This window comes from Oreochromis aureus, linkage group 3, assembly GCF_013358895.1.
Source record: "Oreochromis aureus strain Israel breed Guangdong linkage group 3, ZZ_aureus, whole genome shotgun sequence".
Taxonomy (NCBI): Eukaryota; Metazoa; Chordata; class Actinopteri; order Cichliformes; family Cichlidae; genus Oreochromis; species Oreochromis aureus.
The window spans coordinates 114,408,026-114,423,398 of record NC_052944.1 but is presented as its reverse complement, the minus strand read 5'-3'; the positions used below and the strand labels follow the sequence as shown (position 1 = coordinate 114,423,398).

General features: G+C 39.8%; 1 protein-coding gene across 1 annotated transcript in view; it reads right to left on the bottom strand.

Moving 5' to 3' along the window:
* Nucleotides 1-15,373, bottom strand: part of LOC116312827 (NACHT, LRR and PYD domains-containing protein 14-like) — a gene marked incomplete at both ends in the record, with an annotated part of 197,428 nt that overhangs the window by 23,532 nt on the left and 158,523 nt on the right. Inside the window, one exon of the mRNA XM_039608451.1 lies at nucleotides 5,223-5,396. Coding sequence (XP_039464385.1) covers nucleotides 5,223-5,396 — 174 coding nt within the window. The remainder of the gene's footprint in view (nucleotides 1-5,222; nucleotides 5,397-15,373) is intronic.

The following is a 15,373-nucleotide window of genomic DNA, read 5'->3' as shown; positions in this document are numbered from 1 at the left end:
TGCTGCTCCTCTGCTCATCATCCTCCCTCTGAAACTCCAAGCACTGAGGTTTATTTGGATTCAGAACCTTCTGGATGTTCTTCAGCTCGTTCTTCACAAAAGTGATGATGTTGTCCTCCAGCAGCTGGAACAGAATATTTTATGAATGACCCACCACTCTGAACTTCAGTCTACACAACATCCACTTCTTTACGATCAAGGGGCACATCATCCATGATCTCTTCACCAATTGTAAGTTTGACTTTATCGGATTAACTGAGACATTCTCCACAACTCCATGATCCCAAAACGTTGATTCTGTTCATATGAATGTAGTGATTTCAGTGGGAGAAACATTTCACTGGTGTTCAGAGCTGAACTATCAACGGGTTGAGAATCGAAGCCAGAAACTTGGAGATGTTACAGGTGACTAAGTTGATTGTACAGACAGCTGGTCTTAAAGGTTCACTCTGTTTACACATACAGATCAGTATTTAAGGTTTGACTCTCATCATCCACTGGAGCACAAACTGGGCGTCATCAGGATGCTACAACACAGAACAAACACCATCCCCACAGACACAGCAGCCAGGGAAGCAGAAGCAGCACATCAAGAAGGTCCTGAGTAAATGTGAAAGCTGGTTTGAGGGCGGAGTCAAGGAGGCTGTTTATGTGAAAAGGGAAAGACCATCTCTGAATGGAGGAGGGGCCTAAGGGTACTTCTGTCACCATCTTACAATGCTGTGATTGCAGCAATTCCCCAACTCTCTGTGAATGGGACTCATGGCCATTGATCAGTGGTTGTTGATCAATGGTCCTGACAATATGCGTACCAATGATCAATGAACTGACCTCCCAGCCCATTGTTCCTGGTTTCAGTTTATAAGGTTAGAAACCTGCAGTCAGCTGAGACTGAAGAAGACACTGTGATGATGATGAAACGTTTCTCCCACTGAAAACGTCCAGATGAACAGAATCAACCTTTTTGGGATTCACTTACCTGGATGATTGAGCATCAAGACACAACTCTGTGACTTTTCTCAGTTGAATAAATCCTCTCCTCCAGGTTTGTTTACATCTACCAGCCCTGTGGCGCTGCCCAGGGACAATAATCTATGTGAGAGGTGGAAAGTCATACAGATGTCTGCTCCTGCCTTCAGTTATGTTTATTCTACTGTGTGTCAACTGGCTGAACCTACTCCAGCTGTCTACCATCCTCCTAAACTCAACAATGACTTAGTGATCTATCCATTCTCTGACCAAACACATCCTGCTGCAGGATGTTAACATAGCAGCACACTGATGATCCCACTCACTGTGAACAACACATTTGGACCTGATTTGCTGCTCTGGTTTACACATGAACTTTGACTGCTGTCACCCACTTGAGAGGCTCTACAGAAAAACTGGACTTGTCCACAAACAGATGTATAAAAATCATAAACTACATTACAAGGACAGCATTGCTCAATCAACTCTAATTAGTATGGACATGTTATCTCTTCTAATTAAGGTACAGACACTCAAACTAGCTGCTTTCAGTGAGAAGTCAAACGTCTGAATATGAGCTGGAAGCTGCTCAGAGTCCTCCCTCCTTCCCATGGGGTTTACTTTCTCTACTACTTTCACTATGAACACACCCCTTTCATGCAGCTGCAGAGGGCCAACAGCAGATGGAGCTCTCTTAAACAAATCCACTTGGATAATTAGCTGTCGATGATTTTCTCAGTATGATTGTAGGACTCTTATATTGTGCACAAGTGTTGAGCGACCCATAATTTTTCTGTACTTTTCATAAGAGCAGCCAGAATTTCAGCTAGTGTTTCTTTTGCTCTGCAGGCTTTATGAAGGTGTGTCAAAGTTGTTCTTTGGACATTTGGCTGCTTTTTAAATCATTTTCAGTCCTCGTACAGGAACATTCTTCCATCTAAATCCAAGTGTGTTAGACCAGAGTTAACTTGATAGATATGTGTGGGTGTGTAACTCTTAGAAGCTGATTGGCTGCTTTTTATGGGGGCTGGGTCTTTGGAAAGTGAGCAGACAACAGTTTTAGTAACACACCCTGAACTGCACACTTTAACAAACAACATGAGATTTTAACAGTAATGTAAAAATCCTGTGATTGATTGTTATTCAGCACAAACACATCTATGGCCCCGTTTCCATTAGTAGCTGCTCAGATCGACTCACCACAGGTCGCCACGACTGGACTGGATCCACTGGTTTCCATTACAGTTGAGGACCACCTAATGTGGTCGTCTCAATACAGCCGCGTGTCGACTCACATCATTAGTAAGTGCTAATGCTGCTAATTTACATCATATTTGTCATTTACAAAGTTATTGAAGAAACAGTTATTCAGCTTCATTCCCACTGATCTCAACTACAAACTGTTTCACGTTGGTTTTTGTTTAAAGCCTCGATGTTTAAAACGTTTCCCTGTGATCACATTTGCACCGTCTGATCTCAAAGTTTGTTTCTTTTGGTCATTTAGTCCACAGAGTCCTTGTTGTTCTGAAAGGGACCTACAAATAAATGTATTATTATTAATATTAATAATAAAAGTAATTGTCGTACATGTACAGACCATAAATATTGGGTCCAACTGTGTTTGATGCTGCTGGGCATATTCCAAATAAACTGGGACCAAACCAGTCAGAAGTGAGGAATTAAATACAGACAAAATGTCCAGATTCATAAACATCCTGTACAAATCTCACAGAAGAATCTGCAGGACTCAGGAAGAAGCTTCATTAAATAATCCTAAATCTGTCAGAGTCCCCTCACCAATGTTCCCTCTAATGTTTCATGTGTCTGAGCGAACGCACAAACTCCCTGAGCGTCCCTTGGACCACTGTGAGCAACAGCAGATGTGTGCACTGTGGTCACGCCAGCATTTAATCCATCCAAGTTACATGGTTTATTAAAATAATCAAATTACAGCATTTACATTTATGTTAGACTACTTTTAATTAACTGCTTTAGCCCACTTACAATGAAAATTGAAAACAATCTTGTTCATGACCTGTGTAGTATGTTAACACTATTGGAAGTAAAAATAACTTGAACTCCAATTTTGAAAACACAACTTTCTTTCTCTTTTTTTTAAAAAAAAAAAAAAAAGCTCTGACTTGTATTATGAGTCTGTGGTCTGGGAGAGATTCCTGTAACTCTCTGTCTGCCAAATACAGTATATACTGACCAGTGTTGGGCAATTAATTATATAGTTACTTCTTCAAAAAAGTTACTGAGTTTTGCAAACAACAAAGTTTTTTGCAGCTGTTTACCTAAAAATGCAGCCAAGGCGTTTTTAAACAAACATTTCAAACTATTTACAGAACAATCAGCTGTTCTGCATCAAATTTGATGCCACACAAATTATTTGTGCCACTCCAAAAAATAATTTCTGTCCACTATGAGATAAAGGAGAACAACAGCCTGATACCTGCAGGCCTGACAGCAGGAGATGTATCACTGCTGTAACACCTGTAACATTCAGCAGTCGCCTCATTGTTCTGACACACACAACAAAACTATTGACACACTACACACTAACTACACAAGATTTGCGCTAAACGTCTCAAATCTCTCAAATCTCAAAACACCGCCGTCACTCCTAAAACTTCCCCCCGTTTCTTAACAACTAGATGCCACGTTGCCATATCATTTTTTGATTGGTAAACATGGTACATTTTTCCACCAATAGGAAAAGGTGGGGTTTTTGGTTTTGTCTTTGCTCACAGGCGGAGAGCGCTTTCAAGTGTTTTCCTTATAAAACACAGTTTTTACCGTTTCTTCCCGCAGTAAATATAAACAACGATAGTATTCAGGAAGAAAACCAAACATTGCAGATATTTTTATCATAACTCTGGATTTACATGGCCTATCAACACAATTTAAAAACTGGTATAAAGTCCAGACTTTTTCCGTCAGTTGTTCCGTCTGTCCTGATCACATCTCCAATGGTTGTACACGCTGTCATTAACGTGGCTTCACTCCACATCAGCCACGCCGCTTTGCTCGCTAAAACACCGGTGTCGGCATATAAGGACGCTGTCATAGCCTGTCAACCACGTTGATTGGCTGCGTATATACAAAAGTATATTTTATAATTGCAAACACGCGTAGCTTAGAGGGAACATTGGGCACCACCACAGTTCACTTCAACAAAACTTTGCTTCAGATTTGTTTTCATGTTTTGATCCAGTGATAAGAGCCGTTTCCCCCATGTCCAGTCCTTGTACTAAGCTAGGCTAAACATGTCCCGTGTCTGTCTCTGTGCAGCTTTTAATCTGATGTTAATAAGGTAGAAATGGAGGAAGAAGAAAATGACTTCATCAATCAACATGCAGGTACCAACCCAAATGGTGAGGTGGTGGTTAGTTATTACCGTTGTTGATGATCCCCTACATTATCCTACATTCAAATATATTCTCCAGCTACAATAGTGTTTGTGTTCCTAAAAGGATTTCATGAATGTGTTATTGTTCATGTCACATCTGTATGAAACAAACAGGAAGTGAGGTTTATCCTCCATGATCACAAACTGTTCCAGCATGTAAATCTGAGATTTGTGGAGCAGCTGACCTGTACGATGTGCTCAACACAAACATTATTTACCATCAGTTACTGTGTGACTGAACCACATTGGTGTATGAAACATCGCTTTTAGTTTTAATAGCACATGGCAACATTCAGACGTGAATCTGTACAGTAACACTTTGATTTGTTACAGTGAGGAGACTGTTGAAAGGAATGATGAGGGGAAACTGTAACAGCAGCAACAGAAACCAGCAGACAAAGCTGAGGTCTGGGTTCCTCTATGCTGCACACAGCCTCCTTCTCCTGTACTTTAGTAAACACATAAATATCTCCAAGTACACTTACTTCAGAAGCTCAATTAAACTCATTACAAGTTTACTTCAGCTTTAAATTACTCCCACCATCAGCACACATGAGTAAACACAGTAACTCACACAGCTACTGTTCAAGTTTAGTCATCTTTAATACAAATATACCTCATTATTATGAATCTCCCAGCTACCTGCTCATTGAACTGAACAATAATTCTGTTTTACCATTAAAACAAAATATGTGACTGTAAAAAAAACTTCAGACAGTAATTAAGAATCTCCTAAGCAATCCAAAGATAAAGAAAGGTTCACCTGCCAATTATATAAAGCTTGGTTGTTTATATAATAATATCATTTAATGATCAGCAGTGGGGATGTTTGGATCCTGACCTGAGAGTTTCCAGTGTACAATGTGGACTCTGCAGTGCAGCAGATAGAAGCTTCACTCCTGAATCCCGTAGGTCATTGTTACTCAGGTCCAGCTCTTTCAGACTGGAGGACTGGGAGTTGAGAACTGAGGACAGAGCATCACAGCTTCTCTCTGAGAGGTTACAGCCACTCAGTCTGGAAGAAAAAAAAACAAACAAATTAATTAAATCAGTCACATGAAACATTTTTTAATGCCAGCATGCAATACAATTATTGGTTAACTAAATTGCTTTATTAAAACACAACTCTTCTTCTATATAAGCACGTACTCCTTGTAAGCACCACCTGCTCCACCTTCTGAGTCAGAAGATGTGAAAACAAACTGTAAATCTAGTAGAAACATGATTGGAAATCTTCTCAGATCCATTTGTATATTTACACTGTAAAAATAAAATTCAGTAGAAAAACGGAAAATGTCCTGGTAATTTTCTGCCAGTACATTTTCTGTTTTTTTACGGAAGTTTGATGGACTTTTCTGTAAATGATAAAATGGAAAATTCTGTAGATTTACAGTATACTCTACATACTATTTACGGGCATTTCCTTCAGCTATAAAACGGAAAATTCCGTTTTTTCACAGTATATTTTCTGTATCATTAACTGATATTTTCCGTTAATAGAAAAATTTAAATTTCTGTTTATATTACTATTTCTAGCACTTCTTTTCATTGTAACACGTTAAATATAGTTCTTTATATCCTTAAATGTACATTTCTATGCCATTACAACATAATACACCATGTGTTCAAAAACTCATAAATTAAAACTTTTTAAATTAATTTGAGCTTCGTACAAAACAACATTGGTACAATAAATCTTAAATATTCTTTTATTCTCTTTAACTCAAACACTATACTAAAATATAACGACAGCATCCGTCTTGTCATAAAACGACTAAACAGCTGATACATGAACAAAATAACTCACAAGCTTTCAAATTCAAGCACTTTTATTTCCTTGAAATCTGTTTACCCTCATGTAAATGTGTTTATTTACATTCATTCAAGTGGCTACCAAGTGTTTTCTTCAAACAGGACACCTGACAAACAAAAAATGTAGTATTTAACGATATGTTCACATTTAATAATATCCAGAGTACCTTTTAGTTAGAATCACTGCCTTGTGGTAGTTTTGCCTCAGCCAAATGGTTAAGGTGTGGTTTACATCCATGTCTGTCCACTTATGATACAGTATACACATGTAGTCAGTTATAGCCAAACACATTTGATTACTGAATTGCATTCACTTCATTAATGAAGTGAATGTAATTCGCATTTGTGTGAACATTTGTCTGAGATTAACTCTTTGGGGTCTTTACCTTACAATGTAACATACTTGAGACAAAATTTGTTGACTGTTTAAGTGGTGCTACATGAATAAAACTGAAGAGATCTAAAGAAGATGTTCCGGAACTTTGGGTTTATTCGAACAGGACGGATGGATAACCACAGGACTTTTCCCGATATGATAACTAAAACACAAAATAGATTAAGACAGATTACTGTTCCAAACTTAAAGATAAAAGTGCATTTACTGGAATTGTTTTGTCAGTGAGGAGCAAAGTACAATTAGAAGTGCTTGTTCTGATGAAAAGTTAAACTGTAAACAGCAGCGTAGTGAATAAGGATCCTCAGTAGTGACAACACTTAAACATCATAGTTAGAAATCCTTAATGCACACCTTTCTCTCCACTGTGTTCAAATGCTCTTAGCTGTTTAAGTAGAGGAAAAAGTCTGACATATTTCACGACCATTAAATGTTAGACAAGGCTCTCAAAACGAGGTTACGGTTACAGACAAAAACCTCTGCTTGTGCGCACACACCCTAAATCACAACACATAAGACAATAGTAAGACTAATACTACAAAGTGACACCAGAGGCTGGAGAAGAGCAAGCATAAAGTGACACATTGTGTGTGTGCACAATTTCTCTTGTTACCACTCTTCATATACCAGTGTGACAAAGTCCTGAATGCAGCCTGCATGTTAGTCCATCAAGGTCCATCTGAGCTTTAAATAAAATACACTCAGCTTTTCCTTGGATTTTCAGAGTTGCTCAGTTCATACTGGAACTGCAGCAATTGGGGTTAACGTGTCGCTGTGTTGCTCCTCCATCTCAGCCATTGAGACTAGTCGCAATTTATTCTGAGGAAAAAAAGAGAAACAAGACATTTTTAAAAAGTTTGTATTTTTATATATATTTTTTTTACCTTGAACATAAACAACAGAAAAAAAATAGGATTAGGGCTGTGCAATGTGACGATATATATCAGATGACAATATAAAAATGTTTTTGTTTCATATTATATGCTAGTGTCCCAGACTCCCGTTCTGTGTCCTCATCCAGTGTCAGTGCTCTGTGTCTCCACTCCTTAGTAGTGATGTGTCCTGTGTGTCGAAGCGTCGAATCGTGTGTCGGGTAATCTCGGGGGCGTGTTTGTGAAGCGCGTATCGAGGCTTGCTTTGATTACGTATGCAGTGACGTTCGAGGCCTCGTTTGTAGTCCGTACCACGTGACTGATTCAGGGACTGGTTCACAGGTTCGCGCCAGATTCGAAATAAAATGGGCAGCAAAACACAGCTGATTTCCCCATCGCACTGTGTTGTGGAATTGGATTACATACGTGTTACATAGTTATCTGAGCATTTCTTCTTCGATGGAACCAGCAAGGAAGAGATTTTTTTTTTATTTCATCTCCTAATAAAGTATGCACACAGCAATAAATATCACGAATGATAAGCACCATAATATAAACAACACTACAGATCCTATAATCTGATTTCTGTCTTTTAGTTTATTAAAAAGTGAAGCACCAAACACTAGTTTGTGTCATTATCCACATGTACACAAGCATGATTACACAGTTACTAGGAGCGGGTTTTGATTATCGATTAAAATCAATTCTACCTTTCTCACCCGACGGCACGGACACGGTCGGGGCTGAAAGCCGACAGCTCACTGATTCTGATCCGTCGGCGGGTCCGTGCTTCGTGTTTACGCCTTTTTTGCGCTGATTCTGAAGCTGCAGGCTTTATTTCTCTTCAAACAATATTGTGTGAACTAGCAGCAAAAGGAGATCGAAACTACGCTTCACATAAACATCGTCATGAATTTCCTCTGACTTTTGCTGTTTTGCTTTCACCAGGATAAAATCACACTTTATGCACAGCTTTCTCTCTCTCTCTCTCTCTCTCTCTCTCTCACACACACACACACACACACACACACACTTCAAGAACAGTTTCCCGTCTAAAAATCTGTTTTCAGCATTATTCGCTTGTTTGTTACGCATAAGCCTACCTTTGTTTACAGCGCTGTCGGCCGCTGTTTTTTCCCTTTGAAATACTTCCGAAAAGAAAACCTAATTTCTGTTGTTCAATAGGCTACTAAACAAATTTAAACTTTTAACATTATGCAAAATTGCAAAAAGCTAAGGTGTGTCTCTAATAAAACCTCTGTAATTTGCTCTGCTTCAATTCAGCAGCATCAGGTAATGCTCATTTGTTGCTTAATGGTTTTCTTTCGTTTTTGATCTACTGCTGAATATTTTTATAAAATCGTTTTTTCTGTTTTAGCCTCAGCTACGTTGACACAAAGGCATCTGCTGTGATGCTTACACCTTTTATAGTTATAAAAATATGCAAATGTACTGATCTATGATCTGAATTAAACTATTGACTGACTATGTAGGCTAACAGTTACACAATCATACCAAAACTCTGTCCTGATAGTTTCCACTTTCTCTTTTGTATCACACATACTGAGACAATATTCGGGATAAATAACCACGAAAACAATTTATTTATTTAGTTTAGAGGTTTACACATCATTAAGATCACAGAGCCCGCTTCACTCGAATTGTCCACTTGATGGCGCAGTAGAGCAAATGAATCATCACAATGCTTCGAACCATGAGTCGACCAATTGGGTGGAAAGCTTCAGTTCATCACAAGGCTTCATCTCACCATCACTACTCCTTAGTGTTAGTGTGGTCCGTCTTTGCTGCCCTCTCGTCCCACAATTCTCCTGGGAAAGTAACAGAAGCAGCCGTAAATACACCACTCAGTAACAAAACTCTAATTCACTGACTTCTAACTGGGAAACTAACGGAAGTCTCACGAAACGATCCAGCGTCGGAGAGAGCTCCACCACACTCCTAAGTAGCTCCTCCGACGAGGCTTGATCAGCTGCAGGTGTGTGTGTGTGCGCATTTTCCGCAGGTGTGGCCAACCACCTGGCAGGGCACACCCACCAGGCCTGATGGTGCCTGTAAACCATCCTACCAGACACACCCACACCCATACACACACACACCCATACACATACCTGCAAGCAGGGAAACCAGGGACAGCCACACAATACATCAAATGTACATATAACAAGTAATATAAATTCAAAACTGCTTATGGGCCCTGGGTCCCCCAGGTCCCTGACACTCTCCTTCTCTTATACTTACAATAACCACAATATGGACGGACAAGCGACTGTTTTTACACGTACTTTCGTTACCAACAATGACGGTAAAACCACTGTGTGGCTCCGCCGTCCGCTTGTTTATTTTCCACATAAACCTTTCACAATAAAGCTCAAGTTTCTGTTGAGACTTTTCAAAATAAACTGAAATGATATATATCAGCGGTCCCCAACCCCCGGGCCATGGACCGGTACCGGTCCGTGAGTCATTTGGTACCGGGCCGCGAGAGTTGAGACTCGGGTGTGAAATGTATGGTTTTCAGGGTTTTTAGTGGTTTTTAGTGTTATTTTGTTATCGTTTTTTTCGTTAACTCGGTTTTCCTGGGTCTTTTCACGTGTGTTATGAATAAATCTTCTTTTTTTTGGTACTGGTACTAGTTTTATTTTGTTGTATTTATCCGCGACACCTTAAAGGCCAGTCCGTGAAAATATTGTCGGGCACAAACCGGTCCGTGGCGCAAAAAAGGTTGGGGACCGCTGATATATATTATTCTCAAACATAAAATTTCAGAATATGCAGCAAACAAATGACCTCAAATAAAAACATCAAGTAACTATAAATGGCGCTTACAGTCACCACGCAGATGAAGGCACAGAGAATACCAGCATGGCCAGCAAGGATGAGGCAGAACCAGCTAGCTCCAAACAGAAGGACCAGTCAAAACAAGTCGAGGACCTTATTGTTAAACGAGGGGCTACCTCTGTAGCATGGACATGGTTTGGTGATGAAAAGTCTGACACGCCCCAGAAAACTGTACTATGCAAATTATGCCACAAACTGGTCCCCACCACCACTCAAACACGACAAACTTCTTTAACCACCTACACAAGACTCACATGAAACCTTGTGTTTGTAGAGAAGGTGATCAGGCTTTTTCTTCATTTCCTGAGACCAGCTGCTCTGGATCATCACCAGCTTGTATCTTCATCTTCTTTTTCACACGGGGAAGTCTTTCCTTTTCTTGGCCATTGCTCTGCACTGGAAAACCAAAGTGCATGATCAAAGGTGAAATAAGGAATATTTTTCCACTGCAGGATTTAGAGTGCTTTAAGTAGTGATAGCTGTTGATCCATTTCTCAAATAATCTCTAAGGATCTGAATTTTTAAGAAAGATACAAATATCTCTGCTTATATTTGGCTAAAAGCTTGATATAGACATAACAGTTTATAATATGTCAGCATATAAGGCATATAAAGCCCCTGCACACCAGCACTGCACTTCAATCAAGGTATAGTTATTATTGATTTATTATTGATTTTTTCTAGTAATAATTATTAGTATTTCATCACATTAGCACAGTGGGGTGACAAAAATATTCGACTTACTAGAAATGCTGCTCAGCATTTCATAAATTACATTTTCAACAAATGTTGGAGTAAAAACACAGGGAAAATGTGTCTGTCCGCAAATATTAACTAAACATTTCTATGTGCTACAAAATAGACATAATTGTAAATGTGCTGAGGTGAAACTATACTTTCAATAATATTACCACTACAGTCTGTTAACCACCGAAATAACCTATGCTGGTCAGCTAGCTAAAAGTCTTTACTTTAGCAGCCCAAATCAGAGGCTAACATTAGCATTTGCTAGCGTCAGCCAGGAAGGTCTGAGGCTTAAACTAGGGTTAGTGTAACTTTGCCTGAAACCCTTTAAAGTGTACAGTAGAGCCAATTGTAAAACACAGGTATCGATATAGTACTTATTAGAGTCCTAAAATAATTTCTTCCTCTCTATACATACCATGAAGTTCTCACTTTTCCCAGTTATCTACATCGCTGACTTTCGCTAATTAGCTAGTTAGCAGTCACAGCTGTGTAATACCCAGAGAGACACAGACAGCTAACTATAATATTTATGAAAACTGGTTCAGCCACTGAAGGGCAAAACTGGTGGTATCACAGTAAAAATAATTTTAACATTAACTAAAATGGAAAGCTTAAGTCATGTTAAACCTAAACAACGATTATTTAGAAAATGAGTCAGCAAAATATTCCTGACTTGTCTGGAGACAGCCAAAACCAGTTAACAAATAAATTAACAATTCTTTCTCAATAAACATGCGGAGTCTTTTGAAAAACATAATTTTAATCAAAGAAGACATGAGTTTTAATACTTACCACAGAAAATTGAAGGCAGTTTCTCCAACTCCAGAGTCCAAAATCCAGATAAAGCCTGAAAGAAGTCTAATGGCTGCTCTTGCTCTGACTTTTCCCTCCTTTTTGGGTTCTTTTTCCCACAATGCATTGCAGTAGTTAAGAAACACAGAAAAATACCCTTAAATGACTAATACGGAAAATTCCTTCACGTTAATATGGTAGATTGTACTGTATTTTTACAGATTTTTTTTTACAGTGTAGAGCCTGATACTGAAACTGCCTGCTACTGATACTTTCACAGAGAGTTGGGGAATGTCTGCAATCGCAGCATTGTAAGAAAATTCAGAAATCCCAAATTTACATTTCAATGAACGAAACCAATACAATAAAGTCTATCAGCTGTTTTCTGCTTTATACTCTTACTTGTTGTAGCTTCATCTCTCTGATGGACGCCTCAGTTTCGATGGAGAACCATGAAACCAGGCTCCACACAGTGAAGGCATGGTCGGCGTCCTCGCAGCCTGACGTTGAGACGTTTCCACCAAATTCATTCAATTTTGACTGATTTTAAAAGATTTAGAAAAAAAGTGAAGAAAAACGTGTTTTTTATAGAGATACAGATGATCAACTTCATCGAACCAACATTAAAGCAAGTATTTAACATTTATTTAATAACATTACATCACTGGCTGGGATTTTTAAAATAAAACATTTCAAAATAAAACAGGAAATTAAAAGTTATTTTCGAACTTTATTTAAAATGTAGTAAAAATGTTAAACTGTGAGATGAAAAAGTGTCAGGGAAATAAAATAATTTACTTAACACGTGAATCTGATATTTTATGTTCACAATAAACATGAAAAATGGGCTCATCTCATCGAGGAAGACTGAGGAAGGAGACGAGGAAAAGGGAGGGGGAGACACAGGACTGATGGAAGGAAACAGGACTGAAGGAGGAGGTGAGATAGAGGGAGGGAGGAAAGGTGAAAACAGGAAGTAAAGAAGTAGAAAGGGAGGACAGAGGAGACGATGAAGGAAAGAGGAGAAAGTAAAGGTGTAAGGAGGGAGGAAGGTGGTGTCTCCTTTCCATGAAAGCATAGTGAGGGCGTTCAGACATTCCTGTCCTGCATCTCACAGGAAAGTCTGCTTCTCTTTAATTCTGCTCTGAAGAAGAAGTTCCAGTGTGTGTTTGAGGGCATCGCTAAAGCAGGAAACCCAACCCTTCTGAATCAGATCTACACAGAGCTCTACATCACAGAGGGAGGGACTGCAGAGGTCAATGATGAACATGAGGTCAGACAGATTGAAACAGCATCCAGGAAACCAGACAGACCAGAAACAACAATCAGACAAGAAGACATCTTTAAAGCCTCACCTGGAAGAGATAAACCAATCAGAACAGTGCTGACAAAGGGAGTGGCTGGCATTGGGAAAACAGTCTTAACACAGAAATACAGCCTGGACTGGGCTGAAGACAAAGCCAACCAGGACATCCAGTTCATATTTCCATTCACTTTCAGAGAGCTGAATGTGCTGAAAGAGGAAAAGTTCAGCTTGGTGGAACTTGTTCATCACTTCTTTACTGAAACCAAAGAAGCAGGAATCTGCAGCTTTGAAGACTTCCAGGTTGTGTTCATCTTTGATGGTCTGGATGAGTGTCGACTTCCTCTGGACTTCCACAAAACTACAATCCTGACTGACCCTAGAAAGTCCACCTCAGTGGATGTGCTTCTGATAAACCTCTTTAGGGGGAAACTGCTTCCCTCTGCTCGTCTCTGGATAACCACACGACCTGCAGCAGCCAATCAGATCCCTCCTGACTGTGTTGGCATGGTGACAGAGGTTAGAGGGTTCACTGACCCACAGAAGGAGGAGTACTTCAGGAAGAGATTCAGAGATGAGGAGCAGGCCAGCAGGATCATCTCCCACATCAAGACATCACGAAGCCTCCACATCATGTGCCACATCCCAGTCTTCTGCTGGATCACTGCTACAGTTCTGGAGGATGTGCTGAAAACCAAAGAGGGAGGACAGCTGCCCAAGAACCTGACTGACATGTACATCCACTTCCTGGTGGTTCAGGCCAAAGTGAAGAAGGTCAAGTATGATGAAGGAGCTGAGACAGATCCACACTGGAGTCCAGAGAGCAGGAAGATGATGGAGTCTCTGGGAAAACTGGCTTTTGATCAGCTGCAGAAAGGAAACCTGATCTTCTATGAATCAGACCTGACAGAGTGTGGCATCGATATCAGAGCAGCCTCAGTGTACTCAGGAGTGTTCACACAGATCTTTAAAGAGGAGAGAGGACTGTACCAGGACAAGGTGTTCTGCTTCATCCATCTGAGTGTTCAGGAGTTTCTGGCTGCTCTTCATGTCCATCTGACCTTCATCAACTCTGGAAAAAATCTGCTCGAACAGAAACAAACAACGTCCATGTGGTCTATATTGTTTCGAAAAAAAGAACCAGAAAAAGAAGTAAAATCTGTAGAGATATACTTCTACCAGAGTGCTGTGAACAAGGCCGAGGCCGAGGCCAAGTCCTTCTGTCTGAAGGACTAAAGAATTCACACTGTAAACTGGAAACTCTCAGGTGAGATCAAACATTTTTTAATCAACTGGAAGAATTAGCAAGTTTGAAACCTTTTGTCCTTCACAATGGAAAATGGGTATCACTTTAACCAGCTTCTAATTCATAAATTCTGCACTCAGCTTTGCCGTCTCCAATATCACTGAAATTCAGCCAGATGCTGCTCATTTTATGTTTTCACTTTGTCCTGACACACTTCCATTTAAACCCGTGTCTGTGTGTACCTGGCCTGTACCACTAGGCCTGCTTTCTTCTGAACGTTTGCCCCCATCCCTTTCTTTAAATAGTGGCATGATCCCAGTCTGTCTCTTAATGTGATTGGCGACATGATGTGTCCATCAGAATAGTCCCAGCCCTGTTGGCATGGAATATCAGCAAGCCTGAAAATACTGTAATAACTGAAATATCAAATTATCTCAGGGGCCGAATTTGGCCGACGGGCCATATATTTGACACCCCTGGTTTAGACAGTTTAGCATTCAATGTTCTACTGAGTTAACTCCAAGCTAAGTAGCAAATCAGCTAACTGCAGCCACAAGCTGCGACTGGTTTTCTTTGTGGATGATGATGTATTCTCACACTGATCCTTCATGGTGATGCTGCCATCCACCCATTGCTCCTGTTACGTTACTCAGTGAGAGTAATACTTTGGATTACTAAAGTATTCTGTTACGTTACTCTCACTGAGTAACGTAACAGAATACTTTGGATTACTAAATATATTATCATGCTTTTTACAGCTACATGAATGTACTATTGCTGTGTGATTTATTACTATTATGAAGGTTACTCACCATACCAATACCATCTAGATGTTTAAATCTTAATATAAATGAGTAACAGTAGGTGGACATTAGGTAAGGCTGCACTTTTTGCAGCGATCTCGTATAGAAAACTATTCCGCGCATGTATAAAACACGTCTGCGGCTCCGAACCATAGTAAAGGGAC